This window comes from Podarcis pityusensis (assembly GCF_964106645.2).
Source record: "Podarcis pityusensis genome assembly, chromosome: 6".
Classification (NCBI taxonomy): Eukaryota; Metazoa; Chordata; class Lepidosauria; order Squamata; family Lacertidae; genus Podarcis; species Podarcis pityusensis.
In genome coordinates, this window is record NC_138030.1 from 70,610,361 (window position 1) to 70,627,789 (window position 17,429).

General features: G+C 43.0%; 2 protein-coding genes across 7 annotated transcripts in view; both read right to left on the bottom strand.

Moving 5' to 3' along the window:
* Window positions 1-17,429, bottom strand: part of COL24A1 (collagen type XXIV alpha 1 chain) — a 331,774-nt gene that overhangs the window by 239,333 nt on the left and 75,012 nt on the right. The window lies entirely within an intron of this gene.
* The window catches only part of ODF2L (outer dense fiber of sperm tails 2 like), a 39,879-nt gene that overhangs the window by 3,974 nt on the left and 18,476 nt on the right, over window positions 1-17,429 (bottom strand). For 5 of the 6 annotated variants that reach the window (XM_081008631.1, XM_081008630.1, XM_081008626.1 and 2 more), the window contains 9 exons: window positions 16,497-16,613; window positions 12,819-13,004; window positions 10,001-10,110; window positions 8,614-8,749; window positions 7,377-7,487; window positions 6,003-6,107; window positions 4,823-4,981; window positions 3,437-3,522; window positions 3,177-3,339 (listed from right to left, as the gene is read on the bottom strand). In XM_081008631.1, the coding sequence (XP_080864757.1) occupies window positions 3,177-3,339; window positions 3,437-3,522; window positions 4,823-4,981; window positions 6,003-6,107; window positions 7,377-7,487; window positions 8,614-8,749; window positions 10,001-10,110; window positions 12,819-13,004; window positions 16,497-16,613 (1,173 nt within the window). The remainder of the gene's footprint in view (window positions 1-3,176; window positions 3,340-3,436; window positions 3,523-4,822; window positions 4,982-6,002; window positions 6,108-7,376; window positions 7,488-8,613; window positions 8,750-10,000; window positions 10,111-12,818; window positions 13,005-16,496; window positions 16,614-17,429) is intronic. The other variant, XM_081008628.1, reaches the window with a different exon arrangement.

A 17,429-nucleotide genomic window follows, 5' to 3' on the forward strand; every position in this document is an offset into this window, starting at 1 on the left:
CAGCCAGATGGGAGGGGTATAAATAATAATAATAATAATAATAATTATTATTATTATTATTAAAAATGTCCCCAGGAGGTGCCTCTAACATGGGGACCACTTAGATAAGAATGTCCCAAGTCTCTGAACAACAGTGACTGGGATGATATCCTGGACAAATGCATGCCTGACTTGCCAAAATGCTTAGGCACATTACAAAAGATGCCTATTCCAAATGTAAGTAGAGAAACTGGCAAAGAAAAACACCTCCAGAAAGCTTTATTATGGGGGGGGGGGGGAGAGGTGATGTCCTTATTAGGAATGCTCAGTTTTGCTTGGTTTGCATTTTTTAAACAAAAGGACCTAATTTGCACTTCCTGGATCCTATGGGAATTAAGAATCGTTATCCTTCGGTTTTCACATTTCTCCAGATTTTGCAATGTAGCTCTTGGTTAAAAATAATAATGGTGCACCGAAATGCGTATTTTCAGTTAAAATATGCATACTGAAAACTGAATACTTTTGCTAGTGTTTGGAAACACTAACGGTGGAGTGGCGAAAACAAGTTGCAAAGAGAACTTCTGCTTCACATAAGAGGCATTTGTCTAAAGATCTCATCCACATGTGGTTCAGGTAATTTTAACTGCACCACTGTAAAAACTACCTGAACCCCACGGGAGACTGCTTCACCCACACATTTTCATTTTCATGGGGCAGCAGTGCCATTAATCAATGTATGAAACCAGCCTAAGTTAGAGATTAGTTCAAGGTGGGTCTTTTTTCCTGGTGCATAATTTAAGCCAGAACTAAGGTCTGGAATCAATTTTCAATGTCAGTGTTCACCCTGGAATATGTAAACAGTCATACGAAAAGAATGCTTTGGGGCATGTATAGAGTACCTTTTCCCCTCGTCAATGAGTCATTAGTGGCTTGATTCCAAAGATTAATGAGTGGAAGGAGAAAATACATTAGTGCTGTTGCTCAAATTCTTCAAGAAATAGCCAAAAACTTCTTGTACTGCAGTGCCACAATGTCTCATGGGGGGGGGGGATCAGGCTGTGAAGTATGACTTCTAGGGAGTCATAAAACACTTTTTGAGAATTAGCATTTGCACAAAAGGAGGAACTATTCTGGAATAGGAGATTCACTATTCTCACACAATACTCTGTCATCCAGAAAGGATATCCTTTAATCCTTTTCTGGGATCTGACCCAGCCACAGATCCACCAATCTAAGTCTAGAGGAAATAAAAGGTGTGACTTCTAGGGAGTGGTCGCCCTATTAGAGAAATCTAAGTTAATTCATCCTATGAGTTTTAAGGTGCAATCCTATATCTATTTTCTGGGGAATAAGCCTCATTGGACTCAATAGGACTGATTTTCAAGTAGACATATATACAATATTATGCTGCTAGCCAATTAATTGAGCGATTAAATATGCCTAACGGTGGGAAACATAATTTCTTTGACTTTTGAGACAGGGAACAGGTGGCCATGCAGATGATCTTGGGCTCCATCTCCCATTATCTTTGACTATTGGTCAAGCTGGCTGGGACCAATGGAAGCTGGGAGTCCAACAATACCTGTGGGATCATAAGTTGCCCATCCATTTTAGATGATTTGCACATGTGACGTAGCAGACATCACCTTGGAAGAAGCGTTCTAACCAGTGTGAGAAAGATTGCCGCCTGCATTTTTAACAAGTACTTGCATGTGTTTGTATACACACACATATACTTGTGCATGCATTAAAAAAACAGTAAGACCAAGGACCCCCGGAAGGTTGAGTCCAGTCAAAGGTGACTGACTATGGGGATGCGGCGCTCATTTTGCTTCAGGCTGAGGGAGCCCGCATTTGTCCGTAGACAGCTTTTCAGGGTCATATGGCCAGCATGACTAAACCGCTTCTGGTGGAACAGGACACCGTGACGGAAGCCAGAGCACATGTAAATGCTGTTTACCTTCCTGCTGCAGTGTTACCTATTTATCTACTTGCACCGGCATGCTTTCGAACTGCTATGTTGGCAGGAGCTGGAACAGAGCAACGGGAGCTCACTCCATCGAGGGGATTTGAACCGCCAACCTTCTGATTGGCAAGCCCAAGAGGCTCAGTAGTTTAGAATACAGCGCCACTCGTGTCCCACATGCATGCACGCATAGCTGCCCAATAAATCAAGGGCACTTTTTGACTTATTACTGTATTTTTTCATGTATAGGACAAGTTTTTTCTGCTTTAAAAATTTAGTAACAAATTGGGGGTCATCTTATACATGGGCATTGGCTCCCCCCCCCCCCATATTTAAGCAAATGTCCGGGATTTTGGCTTGGGCAGGCCGAAGCAGTCTCTCCTGCCCCTATCCCCTCTTTCTCCTCCCCCTTCCAGCTATGTGCTGGTGAGTGGATTGCCTCCCGCAGCCCCTGCCGGCTCAACCACTGGAGCGACAGCAGCTGCTGCCAAGAGCTGCCTTGGCTACCTCTCTTCACCCTTCTTTCCTTTTCTCTCTCCCCATAAACACCCCCCCTGCCCTGCTCCCCACCTTCCTCAACTCGGTTTGCTCAACAGCATGAAATGGGCTCTGCCTTGGCGTCCTACCCCTTGGTTCCCCTTCAGCAGCAGGCGATTGCCCCCCAAAAGCTCAACAACTTTCACTTGCCAATCTATTTCAGGGTTTTGTTTTCTTAATTTTGGGTTAAAAATAATAATAGGGGTCATCTGATAAATCTTATGCATTGAAAAATACGGATTAATTTTTTTTTTTATGTTTGGCATTTTAAAAATGTATTTATATGTCTTAGCCCCCCTTCTGGGGGGCTGCATGCCATTGGTAGGTGCGGCAAAAGTTGGTGGGGCAACAGATATGATTACTTTTCTGCAGTAGGCTACTCTCCAGCCAGGCAAAAGCCAGAGGTTGAAACGCCGCACGCTAACACCTCTCTATCCTCTATCACCACAGTTCAATGACACATTCCAGCCAGGCAAAAGCAGTTGAGGAAGGTGCAGAGTCAGTGGAAGGTGTGGCAGAGGAAGGGTTGAGTGGCCTGGAGAGAGTTCCTCACAGAAACCGTGTGCTCAATGGAGTTTTGAGAAAAGAAGCAACTGTCTCTTTTGCGGGGGGGGGGGGGGGGGCTTCTGTATATGAACAACAGGTACATAAAAAAATATATGCATATACTCAAAACACTCAAGATGAGGCCTACCTTCTTCCTTCCATCTTCCAAAGCAGCTTCCAGTTGTCTGGTTAACGCATCATAGCTCCCAAGTTTCTGTTTGAACTGCAGTTCCGTTTTCTGAAGGCATTCTTCTTGGCTTGCCAACTGATTTTCAAGCTCTTTGTTCTTTAGTTCCGTTTCTTCTAGTTTTCTTTTAAGTCAAGTATAAGTGTTAGTGTAGGGTTACGACAGAAAGAAAGAAAAAGAAAGAAAGAAATTCTGAATGGCAGGAGACATGTCACATTTACCTTTTAACGTCTTCGTATTTCAGCTGAATGTTGCGATTCTCCTCTTCTAAAGCAAGCTGTTTCAAGAAACTGTCATTCTCGACTACCTGTAAAAGAAGGGATTCTGACATAACCCACAGAACTGTAGGCTGAAAACGAGGTGCTAGCTCTTTGCAAATCCTCACATCACTTATCACCAGGACTAATTCATGACAAAAGCCCTGAATTAATGTTAACCAAAAAATAGGACTCTAGCCTCCTTCCGCAGGGCCTGTAAGACAGATTGTGGCTTTCAATTTGAATTTAGCCTGATCTTTTATTCCCCTTCCTTCCCTTTTTATGAATATTACCCGCTCTGGGATCCCACAGCTAATTCTCCCCTGGCCTCCTCGCTGGTCCAAACAGGGTTAGCCAGCTAGCCCTGGTGATCATCTAATGTTTATTGGATGGATTTCCCCCTAAATTGATTTTTGAACTTTGAATTTATTGTTATTCACACTTTTATACTGTACTTTATGCTGTTGGGTTTTTTTGTATCACAATTAAGTGTTTTAAATTTGTTGTTAGCTGCCCTGAGCCCAGTTTTCAGAACCAGGAAGGGTAGGGTATAAATAAAATTTTATTATTATTACTATATATGACAAAAACTTGTTTTGGATGCATATGAAGTTCCCTCATAGGAAAGCTGAATATTATCACCCAGGGCATAAGCCTCTATGGTCTCGCAACTTTCTGAAGTGAAGTGAAGATAAAAAAAGGAGGGTGGGAGGTGCTTCAGAGACTAGAAAACTGCTCTCTGAAGCAACCGCCTCCCTTAAGCATTAGCCATCACTGGAGCAAATTGCTCTCTGAAGCACCCCTTACAAGCTCCTCCATCCTGACAGCCATTTAATCAGGTGGGTGCAACCCACCAGAGTGAAACAATCTTAAAGACTCGCTTAAAAGCAGACAGGGAAGTCTCTTGGGAAGTCTCTTGGGAGACTGTTCTAAAACTGGGGTACCGCAAACTGCAAAGGCCCTCTCCCCTCATCCCCACCTGTCATCAAAGAGACAAGAACAAGTTCACACAAGAGAGGAGGATGTTCCCGATACTCGATAGACTTGGGTCATTTTCAGCTTGAAAAGGTCAGATCCAACACTTCAAATTGAGCCCGGAAAGAACACTGGCCTCTCTTCCAAACTAATCGAGCAAACCAATCTCATGAAAAGCACCAACTTGCTTTACAAATGGAACATTTGAGCTGCGGGAAACAGGGAGGTGACAGGAGTGCCCTCAGCAGACAAGAAGTTTCCCTTCTGAACGACTCAGAAATAAGAATCCCGAGAAGCAAACCGCTGAGTTTCCCAGCCTTCCTCACACGCTCGTTTAGATGTTTTGTGGGAAAAGGAATATTTTCCTCCAAGCACCTGAGCCTGAAGTTCCCTAATGGCTTTGGATTTATCTACACAGCTCTTTTGGCAGGCCAGCAGGCTTTCCTGACACTTTTGCAGTTTCCCTTCGGCTGCTTTCTGTAAATCACGGGCATGTTCTAACTCCTTCAAGCGAACCTCCGACTGGCCCCTCACCTGTGCAGCCGCGTTGGGTCAGTGGGGGAAAGGAGAAGCGAAAAAAGAAAGAAAAGAGAGAGAGAGTAATTTTGCACACTCTCTCATATTCAAACTACTAAATATAAAACATATTTGAACAAAGACAAAATATACTGTAGGAGGCATATGTTTTTATACGGGCTGCATATGGGAGAGGTGTACCCAAAAGGGTTAATGTAGCATAAAATCCTGTGATAAAATCTACAGTAGGCAGTTTTTTCAGTTAGGTCTGTTACCAACTGTGGAGAGTGTGGGGGTTTTTTTTGGTAGTTTTTATTCATTTAAACTGTTTTTAACATGGTGGCATTGAGATATATCTTTGTTTACGTGACATGCAAACATGGCGTAAAAATAAAAGTATAAGAACTATAAACGCTCAGGTAAAAGTTTCTGAACATTATAACAAAGCTGTGTCAAAGTATATAAAGCAGAGCTTTCTAAACTGTGTGTCACGACACATTAGTGTGTCGGTGCAATGTGTCGCACAAACGTTCCTCTTGCTGGAAAGGGGTTAGTTTAACCTCCGGTTTGCTAGTAAAACAGAATTACTGTGTCACGAAAAGATGCATGTTTAAAAAGTGTGTCGGCAATATGAAAAGTTTGGAAAGCTCTGATATATAGAGTGAGTTTTACTGTGAGAGCGGCAGGTGTTTTAAGCTGCTATGTGACTCAGAATATAAGTCTGTACATATTTGCCAGTCTCGTGTGTGTGTGTGTGTGTGTGTGTGTGTGTGTGTGTATCAATATATCATTATCTATCTATCAACCTATTTCTAGTTCTATAACTATTTTCATGTAAATATGATTCAGTAAGCTAAGTAAAGTAATGTGTTATGTTTAAACTGTAATCAGAGAATCTTGCATAGTCTTTTCTAGGAAAGTGAAAAAAAGAACTTCCACACATATAATTACCACATTGAAAGCCACCCAGAGGGGCTGGGGAAACCTAGCCAGATGTGAGGGGTACAACTACTAAAATTATTACTATTATTATACTCACCACATCAATTTCTAAATCTTTGCCATCCATTAGTTTTTTGCCTTCATGTATGACCTTCTCATACCTGGCTTTCAGTTCCTCTGCTTCCATTTCTAATTTCCCCACCTAGAACAATATTTTATATATATATGAACATTGTATTTTTAAAAACTATGTATTTTTTCCCTTACGAATTATAAATTATATACACAAATATTTTATTATATGCACACACACAAAAATGATGATAATTTTATTATTATTATTATTACCCTGTCCTTCTGGCTAGGTTTCCCCAGCTACTCTGGGCGGCTCCCAACAGAATAATGATAATAATAATGCAATGAAACATCATTATCTATACATACATACATACATACATACATTCCCCGCCTATCTGGCTGGGTTTCCACAGCCACTCTTGGGGACCCCCAACAGAACACTAGAAACAGAATAAAACATCAAACATTAAAAACTTCCCTAAACAGGGCTGCCTTGAGATGTCTTCTAAAAGTCAGATAGTTGTTTATTTCCTTGACATCTGATGGGAGGGCGCTCCATAGGACAGGCGCCACTACCGAGAAGGCCCTCTGCCTGGTTCCCTGTAGCTTCATTTCTTGCAGTGAAGGAACCGGCAGAAGGCCCTTGGAGCTGGACTTCAGTGTCTGGGCTGAACACATAGCTGTCAACTTACAGATTTGAAAATAAGGGACTAGCAGCCTTGAAAATAAGGGACCAGCAGCCAAAATAAGGGACCTGCAGCCTCACCTGTTCCAGGCACTCCAGTCTTCCTGCAGTCTGGTCAAACTCATGCTGGGTAGCTTCAAGAACACTGTCCAACCAACTTTGTAACCAGAGGTTCAACTGAATAGAATCTGAATCACATGCACCACAAGGACTATGCAGCCTCAACTTAAGATGGCTCCCCGGCCTGGCTTTGCACTGCAAAGTTTGCAGCAGCACGTGCAACAAAATGGCGTCCAGCATTCAAAAACCCCCTTGGCTTGCATTAACTAGCCACACACAAGGCATGCAAGCTCCACTCCCCAGTCGTTCTTAGACTTCTTATTGGGTGAGCAACACAGCCAAGCAACACAGTTGGAGCCTCCCTCCTCCCTGGCTGGCAGGGAGGGAGGGAGGGAGAGGAGCTGCTTCCTTTGAAATTTAAGGGACATCATTTAAGGGACATCCATCAATAAGGGACAGCAGCAGCACATGGTGCTGGAATAAGGGACTGTCCCTTCAAATAAGGGACACTTGACAGCTATGGCTGAACATATATGGAATATATTTTGGTTTGGACCTAGGAATATACCAGCAGAATGAATTTTGGTGATGGTGCTGTTCTCTGCAAGAGGTAGTGGGATTCTATGCATGCCCAAGACATCAACTTGCCTCATTTTTATAATGTTCAATTATGTTTTCTTGCTGCTGTGCCTCCTCACGTAAGTCCACAAGTTCAGCTTCCGCAGAGACAATGCTCGCTTCCAAAGATGCAAAGGATGCCTACAGAAAGGAGACGTCTTTAATAAATACTGTACTGCCAAAAAATGATTAAAGCCGCAACAACAAAAATTGTGTAGCATAAGTAAAACTAAACTACTTATATTATCACCAAGATATTTCTATGAAGACAACAAGGCCAGGATCGCGATCCTAAACAGATCTGCCTGTACCTCAGTCCCACTGAAGGAACTACTTCTGAGTAATTCATACGTAAAGGTAAAGGGACTCCTGACCATTAGGTCCAGTCGTGGCCAACTCTGGGGTTGCGGTGCTCATCTCGCTTTACTGGCCGAGGGAGCCGGCGTACAGCTTCCGGGTCATGTGGCCAGCATGACTAAGCCACTTCTGGCGAACCAGAGCAGCGCACGGAAACGCCATTTACCTTCCTGCCAGAGTGGTACCTATTTATCTACTTGCACTTTCGAACTGCTAGGTTGGCAGGAGCAGGGACCAAGCAACGGGAGCTCACCCCCTCGCGGGGATTCGAACCGCCGACCTTCTGATCGGCAAGTCCTAGGCTCTGTGCTTTAACCTACAGTGCCACCCGCGTCCCTAATTCATACAATAGAGTGGTACAGTGGTACTTCGCAAGACGAATGCCTCGCAAGACAAAAAACTCACAAGATGAAAGAGTTTTTTGTTTTTTGAGTTGCTTCGCAAGATGAATTTCCCTATGGGCTTGCTTCTCAAGACGGAAACGTCTTTCAAGTTTGTTTCCTTTTTCTTAAAACCGTTACAGTAATACAGGGTGCATTGCTTGAAGAGGTGCAGTTGCGACTTGACTTCGGGGAGCAACTCATAGCACACGGTGTGGTAGCCTTTTTTGAGGTTTTTGAAGATTTTTTTGAAAAAATTGAAACCGTGCTTCGCAAGATGAAAAAACTCGCAGAACGAATTAATTTCGTCTTGTGAGGCACCACTGTATAAATATTCCGAATGTGTTTAGAAAGCTGGTGAAAAAATATTTCTGCTTCAATTTAACCATCAGTAAAATTGCTAAGATACTAACCCCGACAGGCAAGACTCGAAATGTATAACTAAAATTAAGGATGAAGGTGCTCTCCCCAAAGTGGAACGCCTAACTAAAACTGGCATAACTACAGTTGCGGATTGCAGATGACCTTACCTTTAATTTAGTATTTTCAAGTGAAATCTTCTCATTTTCAGAGGTGATGGCGTTGAGCTTCCCAAGGATCTCATTCGTCGACCTCCTTCCGACTTCCTGAAGTCTTCTCAGTTCCATCAGACGGTCAGCTATCTGCCTTTAACATTTCAAACACAACTTGTGTAGAAATTGTTTTGCATAATGTCATTTAGTTAAATGGTAACTATTGTGCCTTAACTACATCCACTTTACTTTCAGCTTCTTAGAAGCAATTTTAGATGTACGTGTTCCATGTTGATCATGTATAAACACTTCTTCGTGTGCCTCCTCCACGAGAGGTCTGGAGGGTGGCAACTGTTATTATTATGATAAAAATGAAAAATTCAATAAAAACTATTAAAAAGAGAGAGAGAATGGCCTTTTCTACAGTGCCCCCCACCCCTGTTTGTGGAATGCTCTCCCTAGGGAGGTTCACCTGGCGCCTTCATTATATATATTTTAGGCACCAGGTGAAAACGTTCCTCTTCAACAATGGCTGGTACAATGGCCTACATCACACTAAATAGGCAACTCTGCTTCGAATCTGCCACCACCCACTCCCAAACTCCACTCTGGCTCAAAGCTCATATGTCTCGCCACCAGCATTCAAACTCCCTTTCAAACTCTCATCCAATCATCATTCACTACCAAGATTCCGAACTCACTTTTCTTCCGCCTCCCTGTTTACCTTAATTCTTCCAATATACTTGCCTATACAGCGGTACCTCTGGGTGCGAATGGGATCCGTTCCGGAGCCCTGTTTGCATCCTGAGTAGAATGCAACTCGTGACTACACATCTGCGCGGGTCGCCGCTTCTGCGCATGACGTCATTTTTAGCATCTGCGCATGCAGCAAAACCCAGAAGTAACACATTCTGTTACTTCCGGGTCGCCGCAGAACCTCATGCAATCCACACCCATACCTTTGCTATCCTGCTTGGGTCACATACACCACCATGCATTTAAAGTGCTCTAATGCCACTTTAACAGTTAACGGAGTCCTCTAATGAATCATGGGAACTGTAGTTGTTTAAGGATGCTAGGAATTGCAGTTCTTTGACTAGCAACAGTTCCCCCATTTTTCTTCTTTTGGTTGTTGTTGTTGTTGTGGGGAGGAGAAACCATAACCGTTAAAGGTGATCTTGGTTTCCTTTCCTCCGTGTCTAGCACTGAAAACACAGCAGGCTAGGAGATGATGAAAATGTTGCTCCATCCCATTCCCACAGTGAAGGGTTGTCAAGTAAACACACTTGGGGATGGCAGACTAAAAAAAGCACATGCAAAATCCTAGAACAACCATATTAGCCCGGTTCCTCATTTTTAATAAAGAGACTGATTATTTGCAAAGAGGTATTAAGCATTAACTTACTTTTTCAGAGTTTCAGCCTGAACTTCTAACCTGGTTTTTTCATCTACCACTGCCTCGTGATGACTTTTCCAGACATTACAAGCTGAAAGTACCTCAGACAATTGGATTTCCTGGAGAATGTACAAAACACAGACCATGTAATATAAGAACTCATTTTCTGTTTAATTCTTCCCGATTCCCTAGACACAGGAGGTATTTTCATTCAAAGCAGTTTCCAGGTGTATTGCAGTAGTGTGGAATAATGTAAAAACTTAAAAGCTTGAAATCTCGACATAAACACACACCAATAAAATCCTGAAACACAAGAATCAGCTGGAACCTAAGCGATTGTACTAACTTTCCAGCAAAACAGAAGTTTTAAACTTGCTAAGAGCGTTTCCCTAGACGAGGTATTTGAAAGTTCTATACAGACATTTCCCAACTGTGAAATATGAGGCCGTGCCTGTAAGCTTTTTGGTTATAGAAAATACTCCAGATCATATCTCCTATGCCATTTGTAGACAGGGATTAGTCTGTTGCTTGGCTACTTTTCTTCCTCTTCAACTGCTACGGGCACCTGATTGGCTAGTGCCCATGACATCACTGACAGCAAGGAACACAGTATTACAATTGGAATTTTAAAGCAGTATTTCTAAATCAAGTCACTTGGAGCATGCCTTGCCACCAGAGCAGCTCTGCACAAAAGCAGTCAGCTGGTAGGCATGGGCAGTGATGAACTGCATGTGGTCAAATAAGCAGGCTTGTAGAGGGGTGGGCAGACCGCTGCATCTAAATCTGGAATAAAACTAGTAATGGAATAAAACTAGCACAATTCAGAGCTGATGGGGGAGTGAAGAAAGCCTGCAGGGCTGCATTTCACCCCCAGCTTGAAGCTTCCTGTCCCTAATTATCTTCTTCTTTGATGATCACTCATAGCCGAGCAAGATTGTCTTCCACAAATATGGTCTTAACAGTGAGTCCGTAAGTGACTGTGGAGGCCAATTCTGGATCCACACGTTCTTCCACAGGGAGTTGATCATGGTGAGGGTTTGCCAAGCGTACCTTCCTCTTAGCACGCTTCTCCCTTTCGTCCTGAGTTCAAGCTTCTTCAAAGTCCATCACACCTTTGGTAAAGGCCGTTCTCCAGTTGGAGCACTCGCAGGCCAGTGTTTCCCAGTTGTCAGTGTTTATACTACATTTTTAAAGATTTGCCTTGAGAGAGTCTATAAACACTTTCCATTTTTAAGTTCGGAACAGAGTAGTTGCTTTGGAAGACTATAATCTGGCATTCGCACAACATGACCAGTCCAACGAAGTTGATGTTGAAGAATCACTTGCTTTGACACTGGTGCTCTTTGCTTCTTCCTGTACATTGGCATTAGTTCGCCTGTCTTCCCAAGTGATGTGTAAAATTTTTCGGAGACACCGTTGATGGAATCAAGTGTACTGAAGGTTGGTAGTAAAATAGGAAATTTTTGTTTCCCTGTGAATGTCCTGGTCATCAAACACTCTGCACTTCAACCGGGAGAAAGCTGCACTTCCTAATGTAACGGTTTAGACACCTATTTCAGAATAAGTCACCTCACAAGTTTTCATCATGTAGGAAATGAGTTTTCAGTGGCATCATCTTTCCTATACAGTGGTAAAGGTAAAGGTACCCCTGCCCGTATGGGCCAGTCGTGTCCGACTCTAGGGTTGTGCGCCCATCTCACTTAAGAGGCCGGGGGCCAGCGCTGTCCGGAGACACTTCCGGGTCACGTGGCCAGTGTGACGAAGCTGCTCTGGCGAGCCGGCACCGGCGCAGCACACGGAAACGCCGTTTACCTTCCCGCTATAAAGCGGTACCTATTTATCTACTTGCACTTAGGGGTGCTTTCGAACTGCTAGGTGGGCAGGAGCTGGGACTGAAAGACGGGAGCTCACCCCGCCGTGGGGATTCGAACCGCCGACCATGCGATCGGCAAGCCCTAGGCGCTGAGGTTTTACCCACAGTGGTACCTCGGGTTAAAAACTCAATTCATTCTGGAGGTCCATTCTTAACCTGAAACTGTTCTTAACCTGAGCTACCACTTTAGCTAATGGGGCCTCCTGCTGCCGCCACTGCGCGATTTCTGTTCTCATTCTGAAGCAAAGTTCTTAACCCGAGGTACTATTTCTGGGTTAGTGGAGTCTGTAACTTGAAGCATCTGTAACCCGAGGTACCACTGTACAAGTTATATTCAACTCTTCCATGAAAAACCTCAGGGCAGCTCACAGGGGGCTCCCACACTTCTTTCACATCTCCAGCACCAAAGGATCGTTTTCAGGATTTTACACGCAGTTTAGTAGGATGGCATCTGGTTACTTTGGCTGATGAAGGGCCTGTGTACTCAAACGACTGGAGACGGTACCTTGGCTTGCTAACTCCAGCCAACCAGAGGCCGGCTGAGCTGAACACATAGGCGGGATTCCCCAAACCAAAGAACATAACCTTCTCAGATATTTTCTTACACCCAAACTACCAGTATATACATGCACACATCTCAAGTCTATTATCTGATCTTGTACACTTATTAATATGGACACAGAAAGCAAAGTATGCCCCTGAAAGTTCCCGCTATTATAAATCAAGACGTTGTTGACGTTCTTTCAGACAGGGATAGGGAACCTGCGGGTCTCTAGATGTTGTTGGACTCCAGATCCCATCATCTCTGACCACTGGCAAAGATGGCTGGGGTTGATGGGAGTTGGAAATCCTACAACAACTAGAGGACCACAGGTCTCCTGTTGCTGCTTTGTGAGATTAACATCACGGTTTATTCATTAATTTGAAACCATGGCTCCCTCCCCAATCACTCACCTTCTCTCTAATTTTGGAAATTAAGCTCTCCACAGCTACTTTCAAAAGTTCCGCTCTTTGTTTCTGAACACTAGCTGCCCTTTTCAGAGCAATCCGCCTCTCCTTTCTTCTGTCCTTTTCAGCCAAAATCTGCTGCTTATATTCTCCGACTTGCTGTTTCCATTCTGTAATGTTCTTTTCTACCGTCTGCATCAGAATTACAGAAGATTATTATATGCTCCAAACATGAAAAGTTTGAGGTGGACATTAGCCGGGTGGGGGCAGTGTGTGTGTTTGCGCTTGCATGTATGTATAAAAGATTAAACTGGAGTACAAAAGACACAAAGCAAAACAAAACAAAACAAAACAAAACAAAACAAAACAAAACAAAACAAAACAAAACAAAACAGAGATGCTTGATTTGGTTCATCAGAGCATTGAAGGCAACAGATTTAAAGTAACATGTGAAAGTTAATTCAAATAGTTTAACAAGGTTTTTTTTAAATAAAAAAAATACATCGAAACACATGCTGAAGTACAGTGGTACCTCGCAAGACGAATGCCTCGCAAGACAAAAAACTCGCTAGACGAAAGGGTTTTTTGTTTTTTGAGCTGCTTCGCAAGACGATTTTCCCTATGGGCTTGCTTCACAAGACGGAAACGTCTTGCAAGTTTGTTTCCTTTTTCTTAACACCGTTAATACAGTTGCGACTTGACTTCGAGGAGCAACTCATAGAACGCGGTGTGGTAGCCTTTTTTGAGGTTTTTAAAGACTTTGGTGATTTTTGAAGCTTTTCCAAAACTTTCCCGACACCGTGCTTCGCAAGATGAAAAAAATCGCAAGACGACAAAACTCGCGGAACGAATTAATTTCGTCTTGCAAGGCGCCACTGTATTTTGAAGATTCTGTTCAATGTTGAAAACATGAACCCTGAAGTACTTGGTGCCAGTCAAACTCTGTAGACTGACTTAAACTGCAGTGGCAGGTTGGCTAATCTGGGGCCAGGAGGTCATTTCTGACCCAGCAAGACACACTAAACAGCCCATCAGATTCGCAGCTGTATCTCCCAGTCAGGAGAGAAAAGTTCCCTCTGGCTACCCTTTGGAGAGGATATTCAGCCTTAGCACAAAAGCATCACAGTGTTTAGGTTGGAGAAAAACCCCTTAATTGCTCTTTGAGAGTAAAAAAAAAACAGCATTTCCCCTCAGCCCAGCACTGGAGTCAGAATAGGTGGAAATGCCAATCGTGCGAGTGGCTCTACACGTGCGTTCCTGTCCAAGCGTGTATTTCTGAATGTTTGGTCCCTCCTCTGTGATGCTGCGTGTCTGTGTTCCAACGGATGCTGTCCCTGATGAGACATACTACTGGTATCTGTGAAATCTGCCTGTGGCAGGCCTGGAACGCAGCCAAATATTGTCCAAGGGCAATTCACAAGGGCAACACCAGAAGTTGTGGAGGCCTGACCTAGAAAGGTTAAGTCTGCTGGCAAACGGAAGTTGCCTTTTGCGAGAGGACACTGGTGTTATTTATCAAGTCCCCACAAGAGGTCACCATTTCACAACTTGCATGACCAGAACACACACACACACACACACACACACACACACACACACGAGAAAACATAGGTAAAACACCAGCTTGTACAGTAAGTGGTTCTACATTTTTCAAAAGATCTGCAAATATTAAAGTCTGGTTGCACTTAAGATTTTATATAGTTGCACTACTAATCCTGTATTTGAAGGCTAAAGGTAGATGGAAGCTGACTGCGGTTGGAGCATCCTTATACAAAGCTTACAGAAACATTTGAGAAGAAATTACCAGTGAAAAGGGTTGCCAACAGCAGTTTTATGTAAGTTTTTTTGTAAAAGCAATTCAGTTTACCGCCAATTCTCAATATGTAAAAACGGGCCATTTTAAAAAAGAAGGTACTGTATGGGGAATCTCAGGTATAAATATAAATATAAATATAGGCCGCTCCCTGCAAGGCCTTTTTCCACCTGGCCTTGGGGCGGGGGGCTGGCAGACTCCCCAGCTCTACTGAAGAGGCTCCTGGCGAGACCAGAGGGACATCACTATGCCTGACAACAAACCCTAACTATTGGATTCCTTTGCCCCATCTTTTTGTGCCTGCCAAACAGCCTTGTCATGCTTATGATAATACCTTATTCTCTTGTTAATTATGCTGTGTTAAATATGTATTTTATATTTGACTTCACAATGGCGTTGTTGTTTTTGGAAATGTTTAAGATTTTTTTTGTTAACTTTGTTTGCATTGAATATGTATTCTGTAGTTGACCTTTGTAATGTTTTATTTTGAAATCTTTTAGTTTTCTGTTAATTATGTTGCTTTGACTGTACACTCTAGATTTGACTTTCTTCAAAAATGTTTGGTTCTGGATTGTTTTATTGATGTTTTTATACGCTGTAAACCGCTTTGAGATTTTTCTTAAAAATATAAAGCAGTATAGAAATGAATGAATGAATTAATTAATTTTTTTAAAATCTGATTTCTTTATAAAAAAAGAATTTAACACCTCACACAGAAAAAGTATTTCAGCTCATATAACCAACAGTGAGTCTTTGCATTATTTATTTCATGTTTCTCCATCTCATGGCTTAAAAAAAATCTTTACGCCTGACGTGCACATCACGCTAGTCCAAAACATGGCTGAGTGTTCAAGGGCAAGCGTGTGAGCAACTAAGGAGGGGAGCGTGGCTACTTTTCTTCTCCTCCACTTCTCCCGATGCTGTACTGCCATGAGCTGAACCTTGGTTAGGCTGAGCACGTTGTCTGATCTCCAAGCTCAAGGGTTTTCTCTTGCTCCAGACAAAAAAGGTAAAGGACCCCTGACAGTTAAGTCCGGTCGCAAACGACTCTGGGGTTGCGGCGCTCATCTCGCTTTACAGGCTGAGGGAGCCGGGATTTGTCCGCAGTTTTCCAGGTCATGTGGCCAGCATGACTAAGCCGCTTCTGGTGAACCAGAGCAGCGCACGGAAACGCCGTTTACCTTCCCGCTGGAGTGCTACCCATTTATCTACTTGCACTTTCGAACAGTGCTTTCGAACTGCTAGGTTGGCAGGAGCAGGGACCGAGCAATGGGAGCTCACCCCATTGTGGGGATTTGAACCGCCAACCTTCAAGCAGCCAGATGTACTACCGGATGAGCTTTGGAGCTTCAAGGCAGATTGTCCCCAGTGATGGGACTGGTTTGTGGGAGTATTTGGCTGGGGTAGAGATTTAAGGAAATCAACCTGAGATAAAGGACACTTAGAAGCTGGTGACCTCATTTTAGAGGCTTCTTCAGTTCGGAATATTGGTCCACAGAGATTACACGTGAACTCTTTCTATGAAGAAAGCATTCCCATTTTATTTACGTGGACCCGGAGTCGGGGTGGGATATTCATAAATGCAATGATTTATGGCCATAGGTCAACTGAACTATATTTATAGTTCCAGACTGGAGGTGTAGAGGGTTTTTCTTGAAATAAGCAATTATTGTGCCAATGCAGATATAGCTTTGTGAATTATTTGACAGAATGTGGCTTTTCTCGTGAAATTTAGAGAGTGCACCCGAGATTTTTAAAATTTTTATAGCTGCTTTGTGACTGGCAACTTCAATCCATAGCGACCCTCCTCAACACTGCCAAAAACACCCCCCATCATCAATCGATCAAAGAAGCAAACAAAAACCAGTAACCTTAAATTTTGTTCTCAGTTGATTATTCTCAGCCTCCTTTCTCTCTATCTGGCATTGCAAGTGAGTCTGCACCAACTGTGTTGATTCGGAATGACGAGATGCTTTTAACACATTAGCCTAAAATAATAAAACAAAGCCCATAATAAATTATGACGTCTACATGGCAGCACCTATAATGAACTTTCGTATTCTATGGAAGGGGCGGGCAGACTTTAGACTTGCTAGATCTACTTCAATTTTTCCTTTGTTTTAGAACCCTGGGATCTACCAAGTGGAGACTGGTATTAAGACATCCAACAAGGTTTGAAACAGCAAGTTGCCTCTGAGCATGTTACGAGTCTAAGAATTTGTTTTCAGCACAGAACTGAATGGAGTCCTTTAACAGTCACCTCCTGGTTAACTTTATATTCATTCAGGCAGCCTAATTTAAATGGGAAAAGTCACTTTGTTGTTGCAGTTGTTATACAGTTGGGAAGCCTTGGTTGATCTACTCAGCGTTTGAAACTCCCATTGTTCTAGGCACATTTTGCGACAGGGAATTTCATAAGCGTGAGCAGTTTCTGAGCTCTGGGTGCAGTACTGTGTCTAAGATTTCAGATTAAAATGGCCACTGTTACTCGGAAGTAAATCCCAACCAAGTTCATTGAGGCTTCCTCCCAAGTAAAACGTGCGTGGATTGGGGACCTGAAAACTTGCTTTTCTTTTAACCCAACATGTTTTGTTTAGGTTTCAGTTGCCTTGTTGAATGTACTTTTAATGTATGGTGTGCTTTTAATTCGAAATATGCTAGGCAGTTAGTTATGATGGTTTAAGTAGTGCATGTTAAAGTGTTATCTACTTCAGACGCTCACAGGGATGCTTAAAATCTAAACAAATTTTGGAGTGGGATCATTGAAGGACCCTGAAGTCTTAGGGTTGCGAACTGGACACTCA